Consider the following 18,994-nt stretch of genomic DNA (forward strand, 5'->3'; position numbering starts at 1 on the left):
TAATGTGATACAGATCCACAATGTAACTGCAATAAGGTAACTTCACAGGAGACATTAAATACGGCCTTAACATTGAACGTACGTTCATGAAATGAGATTTTATTGATTTTGAAACATTTCCATTGGTTCATTCATCACAAAATAATCACATAATATGTTTTCAATTGCTGCAAAAAAATTAAGATACATTTTGGACAGTATTGAAAACTGGAAAGTGCACTCACACATGATAGATATGACTATTTCAGTTTTGATAGATGTTATGTTAATATCTTTTTGATTAATATCTTTTGATTAGTTTGTTTGTACAAATTTATAGAGTTTAAAGGCTCATTTAAGAAAAATAAATTATATACACAACTGTGCAAAGGTGTATCTAAGAATCTTGCAAGCTCATTACTTAAAACACTAACATTTAAAAAAATACAAATAAGGACAATTAAATTAACCAATCTGAGTCTGGAATTTTCAGAGATCAAACACCATAAACTACAACAAAATGTTTGCACAGTACTATATTTTCACAGAAGTTCATTTAGATTAAAATTGTAATAAAAAACAAGTATACATCTGTATTAAATAGACTATATAGATTATTAGTAAATAAATATAGCTTCTCTAGATGTTGGTCAAGATTTGGTTTAGTTCAGAACCATCAGTAGCTACCAAAAGTGACATTCTGGACCACATACATGTACAGCTCTGGAACAAAATAAGATTCCACTAAAAATGATGAGTTTCTTTGATTTTACCAAATTGAAAAAACTCTGGACTGTAATCAAGAGGAAGATGGATGATCACAAACCACCAAAACAAGCTGAACTGCTTTATTTTTTTTACACCAGGAGTGGCATAAAGTTATCCAAAAGCAGTGTGTAAGACTGGTGGAGGAGAACATGCCAAGATGCATGAAAACTGTGATTAAAAACCAGGGTTATTACACCAAAAATTGATTTCTAAACATTTGAGTCTTTATGAATATGAACTTGTTTTCTTTGCATTATTTGAGGTCTGAAAGCTCTGCATCTTTTTTGTTATTTCAACCATTTCTAATTTTCTGTCAATAAATGCTCTAAATTACAATATTTTTATTTGTAATTTGGGAGAAATGTTGTCTGTAGTTTATAGAATGTTCATTTTACTCAAATATAAACCTATAAATAGAAAAATCAGAGAAACTGATTTAGAAACAGAAGTGGTCTCTTAATTTTTTTTCCAGAGCTGTGTATATATTTTTATTCAGCCCACATACCATAAACTGACATGAATTCACACTTCATCCTAATCTGGGTTTGAGGACACAAACGTTTCTAATGCCATGACAGCTTTAAATGTGGTACCTATAGCAGAGTTATTTTTGGCCTAGGTTGTGCTTGTTTTTGCCATAACTGACCCTGCTCTGAATGTGTTCCTAATACAAACCTCATGCTTACAATGATCCAGACTGGAATGCTCTGTGTTTTACTGTTCTGGGTTTGTGTCTGAGGAAGGTTTCTGTAAGGAGACAGGACACAGAGATCAGTAGGGTTACTCTGAGCTATTTTTGACCTTTACAGGGTAGTGCTGTAGGCTTCAGGACAGTCATCGGGCAGTGTTCGGTAATAGGGCAGACAGTCTCTTTGGACAGCATATGGGCAGGCGCTGCGTAAATGCCGGTCCACATAGCTGGAGATGGTCGGGATCTCCTCTCTGTGCCTCTCTTGTCCTTCAGGTGAGGGTGAGGCAGGAGATGCTTTCCTCGACTGTTGGGTGCTCCCATTGGTTTCCATTTCAGGAGGAGAAACAGGGAGTAGCAATGGTGGTGGCAGAGAGAAGGGACGCCGGTACCCCGCCTCATCCTGCCTTCTTAGAAAGTCCCGCAGCACCTGCTTGAAGATGCACACAAGCTCCCAGGGCAGGACATCGTTGTGAGCCAAAATATCCCGGAACCTTGAAACAGCATTAAAGCATTATTTTTTTGTGTACAATAATGTCTTTGCAATCAGTGTAATGCTCTACTGTATCTAACTGGAAAAGTGGTCTCTCTACCTACTTGTCACAAGTAATACTACTTCTGTAATGCTGTATCCGTCTCTACTGGAGTATTTATTTCTCTCCTCCTTCTACTTTTACTTCACTACATATTTTGGATGAGTTTAATACTTTTAATCTTATACATTTTTTATGAGCTGCATCAATACTCGTTACAATTATAATTGTATTAAAGAAATACAGTACCATGTAAAAGTTTGGACACACCTTAAATTCTTTCATATTTTAAAATGTTCTGCATTGTAGATTAATACTGAAGTCATCTAAACTATGAAAAAAAAAATGGACCAATTTAGTAACGCAAAAAGTGTTAGGTTATTTTAAGTAGGAATATCTTGCTTAGATTACATCTTTGCACATCTTGACATTTTCTCAGTCAGCTTTATGAGGTAGAGGTAATTATGAAGGTAATTATAATATACTGAAAACACAAGAACACTTGTAAAGGTGTTGTGAATATTTCTATATATGTTTTTCTGCTCTTTTTCGTACATGTCCAAAGCTTTCCAAGAAAATGGACAAATACAATAAAATAAGTAGAGTAAAGACAAATACCTACATCCAAATGTAAATGTTAAGCACAAATGAGCATTAATGCTGTTTTAGAAGAATGAAAGATCTCAAATAACTGAAGGCTAGAGCTGTAACTTAATTAAGTCAATTATTCTCACTTCAAAAATGAAAAATATGTCACTTAAACAGGTATGTTCAAACCTTTGCATATGACTTTTGTGAAGTATCTCTTTCTTCTGATTCACATAAATAATTAAGAAACCTATTAACTTCAGCCATTCTTAATGTCTGGAGCATAAGTTTGCTTTCCAATAGCAGGAACCACATGTTTTAATTGTGTTTCCAACATGTTACACTCTAATAACTCTGTTACAGATTGTCCACAGTAACAACACAAATTAAGTTCATTTAAATAGTTAGCCTAAAGTGTTGCAGGATTCACATATGGAATGAATGAATAAACTGGAGGAAAAAAGTGAAAAAACAAGGAAAAGGAAAGGTGCTTCATTTCTGTATTCTTGCTGACTTTGATATTCTAAAAGAGCACACATGACTGGGTTATTGATGATCATGTGTTTAAAGTAAAATCCTACCTGGAGAGCACAGTGGCGGTGTGTGAGGGAGGAATGCGAGCACAGAGGCACTCCAGCTGTCTGCACTCTGAGGCAGGCATCAGGGCCAGTAAGCTAGGCCGCCCCATTGGGCGTCGGTATCCCATACTGCTGCTCCGGGAGAGGCGGTGTTGCAACTCCTCCTCCAGGACCTGCTGCTCTCTCTGCTCCAACTGCCAGAGCAGCTCCCTCAGCAGCACACGCCCAGGGCCCACAGGGGCCACACAGCCTGGCCCCTGTTCACCTTCCACATGGGGCCACTTCATCCATGCAGTGAATGGTATGGACAGGCTGTGGGGGGGTTGGAGAGACGAGAAAACACAAACAACGGTTAGAGGGGGAGAGAAAAATAATCCTACAGTCATTTTTACCTACCAGTCTTTTTTAAACAGTTCCAGACATTTATTGTAGTATAACAAATGAACTAGGAAATTATTACTATGACTTTGTGGCATATTTAGTGATTTACAGTGAAAACACTGAAAGCTTTTATACATTAGGTTTTATTTTTCCTCAACATGAAGGGAACTTGAATTTGAACTTTGTATTGAGTATTATTATGTGATCCCATTTTATGACTCTACACCCACTCGAAATGAAATATTCAGTTTGCTTCTGGTCATTTAATCTGGGTTTTAGGTGGTCCATAAGGCCAGAGATATACAAGTGCATCTCTAAAAAAGTTTAAATATCAATAGTATTTAAGTCAATGCATATTAACTTATATATTATATAGAGGTATTACATGCATTTAAGCATTTATTTATTTTATTGTTGAGGATTATGGCTTACAGCCAATAAAAACACAAAAGTCAGTATCTCAGAAAATGTGAATATCATACAAGACCAGTTGGCTCTTTTGGCAGTGTGCCTGCAAGTCCTGCTGGAAAATAAAAGATTTTCCTGAAAACCATCATTGACCATCAGTTAATTTTACATTTTATTTGGAAACGTAAAGACACACAGTCCAAGCTGCTTTAGGTCTATTGTGAAGTTTCCACAATCAGTGATGGTTTAGAGAGTCATCTGCTGGTGTTGATCCACTGTGTTATATCAAGTCCAAAGTCAGTGCAGTGTTTTCCCCGAAAATCTTACAGCACTTTATGTTTCCCTCTGCTGACAACATTTTTCTTTTTCCAGCAGGACATGGCACACTGCCAAATTCGAATTACTGAAATAAAGTAACTTTTCAATGATTTTAATTTTTTTTGAGATACACCTGTAACTAGTGCATACTTGCCTTGTTACTAGAGGCTTCCATTCATTTTTTTTTCTTTGAGCTAGGCCAGGTATTCCAATGCCTTTATTATTCTATGTATGAAACTAGTTCTGCATCCTGCATGTATACTGTCTATTCTGTCAGTTCCTCTTTAGGAGACTCGATTTCAAGTGGTCTAAAATCCTCTTTAGTCTCTTTACTGGCATGTGGTCATTTCTCAGTACTGCTCCTTTACCTATTATTGTCTTTTCAGGTAAATTGCTTTTAAGTCCTCAGGATAAGTTTCTTAAGTGATTTTTTTCTTAACTGAAATGAAGAAATTCACTTCAGGTCTCTCAAGTTTCATTCACAGACGGAGAAAAGTACATAGAATACCTGTGGCAATTCCAAGAAGCCATAGAAAAACTCTTCTGTTCAAATGGCCTAAGAGGAAATGTGGTATGTGCTATGAACAGTAATGAAGATGCTGTTTATAGCACCATCATATGTAGTATACAACAAAAGTGAATACACTTGTGTTCAATGTTACTAAAATGTCACAAACAGTTTTAATAGAACTATTAGAACAGATTATTTTTTATATTTTTTTCTATTAAATCATTATCATTAAACCAGCCATTACTGAATAAAAAGAGACTGATTTTTTAAAATTATTTACTGGTTAAACAAAAAAAGAAAAAGAAACTGCAACAAAAAATCTGTATATCCATCATTTTTTTAATATAATTTGTACAGTTTGGGACAGCTGCACACCCTTATGTGAAGATTATTCTTTTTGAGCTTTTTTTTGTTGGAGAGCTTGTGCTTATTTTTCCTTTAAGATTTTGATGAACACAGAAGACATTACACATGCATGATGCCATCTATAAATTCCCCTACACCTGCTAAATTAATACAGATCCATAATAACACTACCTTCCCCATGTTTTACAGTTGGTACAATGCAGTCAATGCAGTATTTAATTCTTAAATTGTTTGTAATTGTTTTCTTCTTGAATGCAAAGAATTAGATTTCAAATTTTGGTGCACTGCTCGAGCTTTCACTAAGTGATTTTATACATTCACAAAGAACACTTTGCTAAATGGGTTGTGATGGATTGAACACACTGCAATGTTTTGTCCAATAAATCGACAAGTAGTTAAGCAGACAATGAGGTTCCAGGGCTAATGTAATGTATAATAAGGCAGTTTTTACAATGGAATATTTAATTTCATTATAATACAGTATGACTGACCTAATTATTATTTTTTTATTTATTTAATAATTTAATTATGTCAATGTTGTCCTTGTTTATTACCATACTATTTTAAGTCATTTAACATTTATGTGAAATGTATTCAGGGTCTTGTGTACAGTATATCAACAATAAAGGAGAGTCTAAAGTCTATCAGTCTAGATGGATGACACCAGTTACTTCAAACAGAAAGGGTGGCATGCCAGCAGTGAGAGACAGAAAAGGACTGGAGAGTGATTCAATGAGACAGGCAAAGACATGAGGAAAGAAAACACAAGTGCAAAGGTTCTAGACAGTATAAAAAAAAGGTGGAAGATGGAAACATGGATGAAGTAATGTAGTTTTTAAATGGTTAAATAATGTCTAAACTAATTATTAATGATAACCGTTAAGAAATTATTAAACTTGTCAAAATTTTAGTACTGCTCAAACAGTTAATTGAAACATTGATACCAAATAATGAATGATTAATCAAGTCTTAAGTAGGGTGATTTACTTGAGGCATTCTGTTAAAAATTATAAAATTGTTTCCAATATAATAAATAGGTTTTTGTGTTTATATATAAGAAATATAAGAATATAAGTAAAAGAGACTCACCTTGTTGGAGTGAGAGGGTGATGACCACGATACTGTGGCTCCATGTGTTAACCTGATGAAACCTCTTGGTGGTCTTCGTGGTCCTGGAAGATGAAAAAGATCTGGACAGAAATATACAGCCACAGGATAAAAGTGAGAAAGAGGCCAGAAAGATTAAAAACAGGATTTTTAGAGATGATCAAGTGGTGTGAGCGAGAGAGTGAGAGTGAGCTAAAAGTGTGTATGACAGCGCTGAGTGAAGTTAAGAGAGCAGGAGTGTGACTGCCTCTTCTGCCCACAGCAAACTGCCTTCTGTCTCTCTGCTCTGATAACCAGCCTCCCCTGACCCTGTTTCCAGTCTCTCTCTCTCTCTCTCTCTCTCACACACACACACTACACATGCATGCTCATGAACAAGCACATACAACTCATGCACTTTTTGTTGCATTATGTAATTAACCCACTGTAAATCTGTGCACATCTCTCTAATTGTCGTTTTCTTTTTGAGAGTTACGAGTGCTTTAGCCCTAAAATTTTACTTTCATCCACAGTTCCACAGTACCCATTCAACCAAACCTGTCTTTGATTTCCAATAAAGCATCATTGAACAAGCCAGTTCCTATCCACCAAAGCAAGAGTCAATTGTGTAAGACAAAGCCAGAGCAATTTTTAAGCCAGATGAGATTATGCTGAATTAAGTGCAGAATTCAAATTGCTCTGTTAGCCTGCAAGGTGACCTACAGCCAGGAGGGTTTATGCCAACAAGAGAGAGATAGATAGATAGATAGAGAGAGAGAGAGAGAGAACGAGGAAGAGAGTGTGTGTAAGAGAGAGAGAAAGAGAGAGAGAGAGAGAGAGTGGGGGAGTGTGTGTCTGTGTGCATGAGAGAAAGAGAGAGAGAAAGTGGGGGAGTGTGTGTCTGTGTGTGCATGTGTGTGTGTGTGTGTGAGAGAGAGAGAGAGAGAGAGAGCTTCAGGCAAAACAAAGGGAAAACAAAGTGACACTCCAAACCAAGCTTGACTCGCAGGCTATGACTGAGTATGACTGAATAAGCTCAGTGTATGCAGAAGATCAGTCCAGAGAGTGAAAGAAAGCAAGAAATGGGATAACTCCTTCCTGAAAAGGGTTGAATTTGTATGCATTACTGTGTAAGAAGTAGTAAGAAAAAAATTGTGATACATTATAAAATTGTTTAGCAACATTGTGAAAAGGTTGCAAGAAGTTATCCTGTGAAGTTACAGAAATAATGTTCCGTTATGAAAACTGGTGACATGATAATGATTTACATCACAAGGTTATTAGAATGTTTCTCACATAGCATTCCCAGCTTGATGAACTCTAATGTTATGGAAATGTTAGAAGCAAAAAAAGTTTATATCGACACAAGTGATGTTGCAGAAATGTTTTTATATTACATTATGTTAAATTACACGATATAGCATTAAGTGGAAGCTTTTATCCAAAGCGACTTAAAAATAAATGTTACCCAAACAGTTTTATAATATTTACAGTCTCAAAATGTACATACACCTAGCCCATTAGACAAAGCCTTTTAAGACTAAATGCAAAGCATAGTGAGGCTAAAAAGTTTAAAAGCTAACTGGACAAAACAATGTTTGCAAAAGGGCCATCACAGTGGATATTCACCTGAAGATTCAGGGAACATGATGTGGTGAAGCCAGTGAGGCACGCAGGTGCTAAGATAAAAGCTAAACCAAGCATAACCTACTACAGTTTTATCTTTAAAGCTAGATAACCACCTTCGCCATCAGCTACCAGCGCTCAGAGGGAGCTAAATCAAAGAACACTTCAGTTTTTGAATCAGTTTTACTGATTTTGCTATTTAAAGGTTTATGTTTGAGCAAAATGAACATTGTTGTTTTATTCTATAAACTACGGATAATCATTCTCCCAAATTCCAAATAAAAATATTGTCATTTAGAGCATTTATTTGCAGAAAATGAGAAATGGCTGAATTAACAAAAAAGGTAACCTCAAATAACGCAAAGAAAACAAGTTCATTTTCATTAAGTTTTAATAGTTCAGAAATCAATATTTGGTGGAATAACCCTGGTTTATAATCAAAGTTTTCATGCATCTTGGCATGTTCTCCTCCACCAGTCTTGCACACTGCTTTTGGATAACTTTATGCCACACTCTTGGTGCAAAAATTCAGTTCAGCTTGGTTTGATGGTTGTGATCATCCATCTTCCTCTTGATTATATTCCAGAGGTTTTCAATTTGGTAAAATCAAACAAACTCATCATTTTTAAGTGATCTCTTATTTTTTGTCTAGAGCTGTATGTTAGGATGTATTTCGCATGTTTATGCTTTGATGGAAGTTTTGGCCATATTTAATGCAAAGCACCATCTGGTATTGGAATAACTTAGATGACGGTTATATACAGCAAACTTTTTCTTCAACAAAGCGAGAAAAATCAGCTTTTCTATGATACCGGCTCTTTAATGCTAGAATAATCACTGCAGGCCATAGCAGAGTTCATGCAAAAAACATTCTGAAACAGAAAAGCCCCCTTGCACGGAGCAGTTGGTGGCCATATGGGGGCCTTTGGGTGGCCTGCTGGCCCCTCGGCCCTCTGAGACTCGTAATCAGTGTATTGCACCTGGTGCTGGTTCTGTTGGAGATTGGGTCAGCCTTCAGACCTCTGTCTACTCCATATGAACCAAAACACTCTCTACCCATCTGTGCACACCAGCACGGGTGTAGATAACAGTTTGTTTAGAATAGAGTGACGTGACTGAAAGCTAAAACCTGTTTTTTTGTAATTCAAATTAAAAGAAGAAATGCAGAAATGAGCAACTACTGTCAATGTAATCAAATGCTTCATCTATATATTTATCATATGTGTGTTCTGCAGTAATTATCATATACACATAAAATGTAAAAGCCTGGGTGCTGGTATACTTGTGCAGCATGATTTTAAATCATGTAAACTCAATAACTACAATAAAAACATTGTGTTAGGATGGATGCTGGAGAGAATGCTTGCAGGCCTTAACAGCTGACCTACTTAACTTCATCTTTTAGCACTGTTCCTGCATGTACTGTACTGCATAAGCAAGCAGGCTAACGATGTGTCATGCGTCCATTTCTATTCATCTTTGTTCCAATCTCTTAATGAGAGTGTGTGTGTTAGTTAGATTTGTTTGTCCCACTTAAGCCTCTTTCACAGTTCACAAGTGAATTCTAGTGAATAATCAAACCAGTCAGCAATTAATGAGTTTTTAATCTTTTCCTAATACAGGCAAATGGGGGTCAATCTATTTGTCAGTCTATCTTTTTTTCACCTCAAAATGCAGTCCTCTCTTCATCTTATGCACCATTTCTGTTTGTTTCTGTCCAATCTATACATTCATTAAATAGCAGGCATGACTGCTGTTTTTTACTGATTAAATCACTAGGGGACATTTAGGTTAATTAGTACAATCCGGATGTATTCTGGGCTACACTGCAACAGAAAAAAACACAATAACCAGCATGCTCTTTCCCAGGGCTGTGCATAAACTATGTCTGAAAACACAATCATATTAAGAACACAATTTACCAACATAGTTTACACAGCCAAATACCCAACTCACTCATTAGGACTCCCCCAATCACTAGTGAAGCCCCAACACACCTGAAGGGTGAAAACTAGCACAAGGCCAAATGTGCTATCCCATGGCTCCGGTAACTGGTGGAAAACTACATCAATAGGATTCGAAACAGCAATCTCCTGATCATATTGGAATCTGCAAGTGAATGCTTTCACTTGTTCTAGGTATTAACCAAGTAAGTGTGGTGTACAAACACCAACTCACCATATTGTAAATCATATTATAAACGTATTAACAGTATGTTAACTTTGTCACCAAACAGGCCACAAAGTGAATACATAGTGATGCTAGTAAAGCTAAGCTAAGCTTTCCTTTCCTTTAACATACTCTGTCTGAATGGCATATGGAGAAAGGTGGAATTACCAGTGACTGTTAACACTTAATAATCTTTTAAATTCTGCATTTAAAGCAGGGTGATTCCAGCATCTTCTGATCTTTTCCAATAGGATCACAGTGATAAGAAACCCAGTATTATTCTGCTGTGCACCCCCAAAACACCTGCATCAACACATACATCTATACATATTTGTTCATGCAATTATTTGACCAGACAATTAAGTGAAAGCAGTGCAGTGCAACATCATGCAGCTACAGATCAGAAGCTTTAATTAATCTCTAATGCCATACGTTGGTGTTACTATTTGATAAACCAGGTTTCAAGGTTTAATGGATGTGTAAATTCTACCAGTCAGGTTGTAAGGAGCAGTAAAGCCACTCTGCCTGAGGTACAGGGCTATAAATGCTGAAGTAGTATTAGCATTAGCCGCTAAGTGCGCTTCATTTGTGAAAATTATACAATTTTAAACTAGATAAAAAACTGAAAGCAATGTAAAAGCAGTCTAAAATATTAAGGTTAAAATAGACTACCTAATCCAGAGTTGGGGCAACAATGTGCATGTAAACCGAACAAATTATTATTATTATTTTTATAAAAATGGCTGAATACTAAATACATTTAGCATTGACTTCCTTACCATTTTTGCAGTGCAGAAAGCAAAAGAAAAAAAGCATTTCATTAAATATGACGTAGAGATATGTAAATAAACCTATTGTTGCCCTCTGTGCCCCTTTAAAATGGAATTATAATTCACTCCTAAGTAAGACAAGTCTTCAAGCTCTAATGGATAATAGGTTTAAGTTGTTTTTCACGGAAGGTCTTCTCAGATCTGAATCTTTCTTTTACATGCAAAGGTTTTGACAGTGCCATCTCTTGGAGGAGGGCATGAGAGGTTTGATGGGACAGAAGAGTCACCCTTGTTCCTTGCAGGCAAACAGCACTCTGGCGATATTTACTCCCCTCTTCATTACACCCAAAGTGGCAGTCTTTGTGTGCATAAGTGTGATTCATCTCTCACTTCTCAGCGACTGGTGGATATTCTGGCCTGGCTCTGTCGCTCGGCGTCATATTGCCGAGGTCGCAGTCTTGCACTTCCTCAGGCCTGAACTTGTACAATATCACCATGACCTTCCCTTCCCCACTCACCACACACCGACCTGCGAATGTGGGACTAAGTGGCAGTTTTAGGTCACAGGGATTATGGACGATAATTTGGTTACACAGGTCTGTAGCCTGCATGCAAACACACTGTTTTATATTGTGTTCTTGATAAATGTCATACATTTAAACAATAATACACTAAAGGCGCTATAACATGTAACATTGGACCTGCTATGATGCAGTCGAAGGCCTGAGGCCGTAGTCCGAGGACTGTATATCAGCACAGCAGCTCCAATATTACATGCTATATTACAAACCTCGAGTGTATTATTGCGATTATACCACTGTTCCATTATCACTGTTTATTAAAAGGTTTTGAGTTAAACAAGAGGAGAAAATGCGGTCGGTTTGGTTATAAACACTTGTTAAGATAGTTCCATACTATGCTCTGTTTGTAGCTGCACTGTAAGCTCTGCATTATCTGCCATTTTAGTCAAAATTGTAGAAGTCTAAACTTACTGAAAATAAACAGAAGCGCTTTACTTACCCAAAATAAACGTTTTTATGAGAGAAATCTGTGTAGATTAAAGTCCATAGCTCCTTTGACTGAAAAAATGTTGTTCTTTTTTTTTTTTTTAAAGAATTTAGGTTTTGTTTAGTTCGGCGCCCCCCAGCGGCGAGACCTGCGGAATTACAATATTCCACCTTACATTCAGCTTAAAATACCCTACATTAACTGTAAAATATATACACTTAAGCTTTTATTTTAATAATAACAGCTCCTAAACTGATATTGGTGGCCGATAACGTGTGTAATAATGCGGATTTTCAAATCGCTGAGCTTATTTATTTCTGGGACCGTGTCATCGCCTATTGGAGACATGGCGTTTCTGCACTGTGTCTATGGGATCCAGCACCCCCAGTGGTAAATAATGACAATAATAATAATCGCATTTGGTTTGTAAGAGCTGTATCGTTGGTAGGTTACCTGTATGCGGTGAAGTAAAAGACCACTGAAGTCGTGCGTCATTCTGTAGTAATTCTAAACACGCCGCTACCGCGGTCAAAGTTCAACATGGTTCAACTTGACCTCGCGGCAAGCGGTACCGCGGCAGAAAAAGCATGACGTGAACTCTCCCGCCCAGGTAAAATCTGTAGTCCAACCAACAATAAACATGAGCGAGTGATAATAATAGCGGATTAGTGAACACCCTCAGCTGTACAACACTTCCCTACCTCTTTCACCTCTTTCCATTTCTTATGAGCTTGAATCTAAAAATATTCTAAAAGTACAAAGGAACTTGAGATATACAGTTTGTGAGCTGTGGATTGTGTGTGTTTATGTGAAGCTGCTAATTTAGAAACAGTATGCATCACACAAGGAAAAGATGCTAAATCATTATCAGGGCACTGTGCAAAATGAACCGAATGAGACAAATGATACAGAAAAATGTTGTAGCTACAGTTCTGTGCAAAATTCTGATTCGCTGAACTTTGTTTGGTCCAGTCAAAAAAAATTATATTACATTACAATGAATGAAAAAAGCAATATATTTTAATGTTTTTTTATTCAGTATATGTTTAAAAGCTTGTAGACACAAACTCAATCACTGTCTCGCTTACAATAGTTTAAATTAGAACTGAAATCAGAAAAAGTTAGAACAATATAGAAAATGCAGTTTAAAAAAGCAGCAATTCAATTTGTCATTTACATCAGTCCCTGAAGTTCAGGCCTACAAACCTACAAACTTGCAAAACCACATGCTGCACACACATGACAAAGAGATATTGAACAGACAAAATATGAAATATCTTGGGTTATTACCGTCTGCAGTAAAATAAAAAGTCAATGTAAACGTAACAAACACTGCTTTTTAAGTTGCATCTTCTAATTTGCATCGTTGTGTTTAGTTAAATGTGTTCTTCTGTGCCTTATCTATCTATCTATCTATATACATCTATATATGTCTATCTATCTCTATCTATCTATATAAGTCTATATAACTATATATCTATCTATATATAGATAGACAGATATATATAGATATATAAATAGATATATAGAAAGATAGATAGTAATATAGACTTAGATAGATAGATAGACATATATAGATGTATATAGATAGATAGATAGATAATACCTTTATGCACTTTACATTTAAAACAAATGTCAAAGTGCTACATCGCAGAAGCATCATTATAGGAACATATAGGAACAAGTGCTTCTGCGATGTAGCACTTTGACATTTGTTTTAAATGTAAAGTGCTTAAATGTATTATCTATCTATCTATCTATCTATCTATATATCTATCTATCTATCTATCTATCTATCTATACATGTATTTATATATCTATCTATCTATCTATACATATATATATATATAAATACCTATCTATCGATCCATCTATGTATCTATCTATATATCTATCTATATATATTTACCTTTATCTATCTATACATTTATATATATATATATATATATATATATATATATATATATTCTTATACATATACATATATACATACATATATATCTTTATATTTATCTATTTATTTATGTATCTATGTCTATCTATCTGTCTATCTATCTATCTATACATGTATTTATATATATATATATATACATGTCTATCGATCCATCTATGTATCTATCTATCTATATATTTATTTATATTTCTATCTATATATCTATATACCTATATATCTATTTATATATCTATCTATATCTATATATCTATCTATAAATATATATATATATATATATATATATATATATATATCTTCCTATATATCTATTTATATATATATATATATATATATCTATATCTTTATATTTATCATATATATATATATATATATACATGTATATGTATATATATATATATATATATATATATATATATATATATATATATATATATCTTTATATCTATCATACATCTATCTATATCAATCAATCATATATAGATAGATAGATAGATATAGATAGATAAATAGATCTTTATATCTATATATCTATCTATATATCTATTTATCTATCTATATTTTTATGCTAGCACTGATCAGCTAAGTTACTTTGGTTGTTTATGGTCAGATCAGTAATATTCATCAAACATCTAATCTTTACCCATCATACACTAATCACCCTTTATGCAGCAAGCTCTTCACAGGGGTCATCAGGTAGGCACCTCCCTTCATCAGAGTTTCTCTGAATTAAGCCTACAACCCCTCCGGAAGGCTCAGCAGTGAAGTCTGGCATCCCAGACTCACTCCCCTCCAAGCTCGCTACATAAGATATCACCTATAGTTCACTACCTACACCTGCCAGCAACAATCGTCCAATCAACAACCAATCGATACTAATATTTGAACCCTGCACTTGCTCTACACTGTACACAATGCATCTATCTATTTCTGTTTGTTTGTGTCTGTTATAATACAGAAGGATGACATAATCCTGCACCTAACAACTGGAGTTGTTGGCCCAGTCCAGTCCTTTTCCTGTATACTCTACTCTCCCATTCATTTAACTTTAACTACACAAAAATGACGAGCACCTACACCTGACAACTAAGTTGCTGTGGCCGTTTACGATCCAATCAGCTACATTTAACCCAACCATCAAATACCTTACCTTCCCTTTACCCATACAATAAATCACTAATCACTATGCAGCAAGCTCTTCACAGGGGTCATCAGGTAGGCACCTCCCTTCATCAGTGTTTTGCTGAATTAGGCCTACGACACCTCCAGAAGGCTCAGCAGTGAATTCTGGCGTCCCAGACTCACTCCCCTCCAAGCTCACTACACCCAACTATACCACTATCCCAACATCATGTGCACCAGGCAGTTTATGTCTACACACTGGGCCCTTCCCCAACTAACCTCATCCCTCTGAATGCATAACTACTGACTAGACCTGTCAACTATATCATGACCTCGACACTTTGCCTCTAAACCCAAATCCAATCAACACAGATGTGACCCACTTTGCCCCAAACCCCTAACACCTAATGCCTGCCACCTCTCTACCTGTAAGTATGTATGTATGTATTTATCTCTCTACCTATATATGTATCTATCCGTGTATGTATGTATGATGAATGAATGAATGAATGTATGTAGTGTATGTATGCTGCTAGATGTTGTATAGGCAGCCTTTTCACCCCTTCCTAGACGACCTCCTGAAGCGACGCAGGAAGCGCTGTAGACATCCTCTCTGCAGAAAAAGGGTTACAAGAAAACAGAATAAAATAAGACATGGTGTAATACAGGAGCTTCTGCACACTGTAGATGCCTCCTCTACACTTGAAATCAGGATTTATTCCAAACTCTTACCTTTGCAGCAGGCACTGGCTTTGGGTTGTTGATGTCCAGCCAGTGAAGTGTGTCCGCCTCTCCGACCAGCGCCACGACCCGGTCACGTGACCTGAAACAACTAAACATGCTGCTAAAGATGTTAGTGAGGCGTTTACCAAATCTGCCACGGGTCGGTGAGGGGAGTCCAGTGTCTTCCTGCTGGGATGTCTCTAGGTAGGTGGTGGTGGTGGTGGGCAGGTGTGCAGTCGGTGCTTCCTGGCACTGTTCAAGAGAATCCATACAAATATTCAATTCTAAACAAACAACGGCAAAAAGACTAATCTGAATTCTGATACTGACATTGCAGAAGCCTTAATGTTAATATGCAGAACATTTTAATGGTTATTTGTATTTAATTTACAAGTCAGCCACAACCTAAAAGAAAAAATAAATCTATAGTGCTATAATGTTGCAATGTGGACTAATCATCTATTCAACTTTAGGCTGCTCAACAATAACAGTCTGATAGAGACTCACGCAAAACGGCAGGAGAACGTCGACGTGCTGTGGGCTGATCTCCGGATCAGAAACCACCTGTAATTGAAACATAGGAAAAATGTGTACTAACCACTTTCTAATACAAACACCCACAAAAATATTAACATATACAAGAGTAACATCCAAGCTGATGTGTGTTGTTTTAAATAATACTGAACACAGACCATGCAGGCATCTCAACTTTACCATATTATATATACTGTATGACTCTAATTAATACTATATACGGTACTGTAATGTTTTAGTACTTTAGGTGGTATGTGGTTTTGGATGCAGCTGTGTGACAGTGATGCTTCACTGTAATTTAATCTTTCTTTGTGTTTTTCTCACCTCCTTAACACAGGCATTCGGTTCCACCCAGGAGATTGGCACTTCACCCAGCGACAGAACGCTGCAGACATCTGAGCTGTCCATCGCAGAATCCACCTGCAATTGACACAAATGATAATTGTATTCCAACCATTTTTTTTAAATCTACTGTATACATATACTTTACTTAGTTAGTTTACTATATATTTAATAATATGTGTTATAAAACTTCCACTGTGTTCTAATGTAAAAAAAATTACAAGACAAAGTAAAAACCTTATATGTCAAGTCAGTTTGAAGTATTTCTATTGGCCTGTCTATTATCAAATGTAACAACTGTAAATTCAATTTAGTTTATTTGCAATGTAAAATGTAATTTTTAAAGCTGGGTATGACCCTGCTAACACTGATGTTTTGAACAGCCCAGTAGATATTTTATGAGCTTATTTGATGATGTTTGAGCACATAAACCGACCTGTATAAACCCAAGTAGGGACAATTACACAGTCTGCTAGCGTTATTAAATAAAGTAAATGCTAAATAATGTGTTACACTAGTCAGCTCCACTTAGTGCACACTCGTTACTGAGATAAACCGCTGACCCTGCAGCTGAACTATCACAACTCAATAACAACCCGTTTAGGTTTAATGGTTTATAATTCATCCATATCAGTAAATCTGTGGTTCTGATAGTAATAAATTGAGCTGAATTCTATAAGCGATTCTGAAAGAGTTAAAGTGAGGTTATACTGGGTCTGATAGAGGTGTAGCAGTTTAATAGAGACTCACAGAAAGAGGCGGAGTGCGAGGAGGTGAAGCCTCTGGAGCTCCAGACTCCGCCTGCAGAACAGAGACTCACTTTAATTCATGCTGATCCATCTCCATCTTTATTTCTGACTTTTATTCAGTTTTATTCAGTTTAGTTCCTGATGATGAATTTGGTCTAAAACGCGGGAAATTTCGAGCTTACTGACCTCAGGTGGATGGACGCTGAAAGTCCGCCGACAGTCCATGTCCGACCGCGGGGCGTCGGTCCTCACAACGATCCGGTTACCTAAAAAAGAAAAAAAAAACACAACAAAAAAACAACAACAACAACACAGAAAACACAACAATTACAGAATAATTAAAAGATAATGTAGATAATTAAACAGTATAAAGGATTAATCAGGCGGTGAGTCAGTAGTAGAAGAGGAAATCTCTCTCAGGAGCGGAAAAACTGCTGCTGTGGCGTAAAGCTCAGAAACAGTTTAAATAAAAACAAATAAATCGAATCTTATACACCGTGCGCGCTCCCGCGGCTAAAAGCCCCGTATGCTTTTTACCAATAATATTATTACTAATAATGACAATGATAATATTAAAAATAACATTATTTATTGTTATTATAAAAGATATAACTATAATATTCAGATGAAAATAGTTTATAGCCTTAAAAAACTCTATTGTGACGCCACGCGCTTTAACGTCACTAAAGTCCAGTATGTTTTTTTTAATGGAAGATATAAATAATTTTTTTAGTAAGATATATAGTTTATAGCCTTATATATTACTCCTACTACTTCTACTCCTACTGCTACTACTACTAATAATAATCTTGTTAATAATACCGATGATAATAATACTATATAATATTATAATATATTATTACTATTGTATATATAATAATAATAAAAATAATAATAATAATTATTATTATTATTATTATTAATAATAATAAAACATGTGCTGGAGAAGGCATTGTGCAGTGGTCATAAACATTAATGCAACACTGGATTTAAATAATATATTTCTTTTGTAATGCTTTGTAATAATTTAGGTATTGTATTTATTAATTTAGCTATATTCATAAAAATATCATTTATTAAACCATGTCTAAGAATTCACAGCTCTCAGGATATCAAAATAATTTATTTAAAAGTGTATGAGAATTTCATGTGCACATCTGGGAAAACTCACCCCATAAAGACATCCCAGTGAAATCACAACCTTCACACTTTTTTATGTTTTTTAAGCGACTGAAGACACGTACTAAATGTTCATTAATTAATAATATTTAACTCACCTAATATTTGTCATATTGTCTCCATACTTACATTGCATCTTGTCAATGCAAAATTTGGTCAAATATCATGGAAATTAAAATAAACAATGTCACTATGAATAATTAAAATCGTTTGCTGCACCTCTAAATCAACCACGTTTTCATTGCATGCTAATTTTCCTTAAGTAATTATTTTTGATATTTGTAAGGGCCACAGGGCACAATATTCTGATAATGTCTCAGGTCTGCTATTCCCCTTACATCCACTTGATGTCAGTGTTAGACATTGACTAAAACCCTGGCAAAGAAACAAAATAACTGAAATGTACTAAAATGACTATTCTCCACTGTTTTCCATTTGCAAAACCATACTGCACTTCCTAATATGCAATTTTTAATTAGCAATAAACAGAAGACACTTTCCAGCGTGATGCTTTGGTCAGGCCAGTTTTTTTATTTTCCAAATTACACACACGCACACACACACATGGCTGAAGTCCATCTTTTGGTATTCTTGTTGTTGTTTTTTTGTACAGTAGT

At 35.6% G+C, this 18,994-nt stretch overlaps 1 protein-coding gene and 1 long non-coding RNA gene across 4 annotated transcripts; one reads left to right on the forward strand and one right to left on the reverse strand.

Moving 5' to 3' along the window:
• Positions 1 to 79: 79 nt before the first annotated feature.
• On the reverse strand, positions 80 to 12,298 carry rd3l (RD3 like). 3 transcript variants are annotated; one of them, XM_049482261.1, is made up of 4 exons: positions 12,231 to 12,298; positions 6,208 to 6,308; positions 3,138 to 3,446; positions 80 to 1,929 (listed from the first exon to the last, which is right to left on the reverse strand). In XM_049482261.1, exons 2-4 carry the CDS (start codon positions 6,249 to 6,251, stop codon positions 1,551 to 1,553), a joined length of 732 nt encoding a protein of 243 aa, XP_049338218.1. In that variant the 5' UTR covers positions 6,252 to 6,308; positions 12,231 to 12,298; the 3' UTR covers positions 80 to 1,550. The 3 variants fall into 3 exon arrangements, with proteins under 3 accessions (XP_049338218.1, XP_049338207.1, XP_007230976.2); XM_049482250.1 differs by lacking the exon at positions 12,231 to 12,298 and adding an exon at positions 11,790 to 11,942; XM_007230914.3 differs by lacking the exon at positions 12,231 to 12,298 and having other exon boundaries at positions 6,208 to 6,963.
• Positions 11,134 to 16,527, forward strand: LOC125803856 (uncharacterized). Its single transcript, XR_007440206.1, has 3 exons — positions 11,134 to 11,365; positions 15,591 to 15,777; positions 16,445 to 16,527. It is a non-coding gene; the product is annotated as an uncharacterized LOC125803856 (long non-coding RNA).
• Positions 16,528 to 18,994: the final 2,467 nt, after the last annotated feature.

Source organism: Astyanax mexicanus, chromosome 1 (genome assembly GCF_023375975.1).
Source record: "Astyanax mexicanus isolate ESR-SI-001 chromosome 1, AstMex3_surface, whole genome shotgun sequence".
Classification (NCBI taxonomy): Eukaryota; Metazoa; Chordata; class Actinopteri; order Characiformes; family Acestrorhamphidae; genus Astyanax; species Astyanax mexicanus.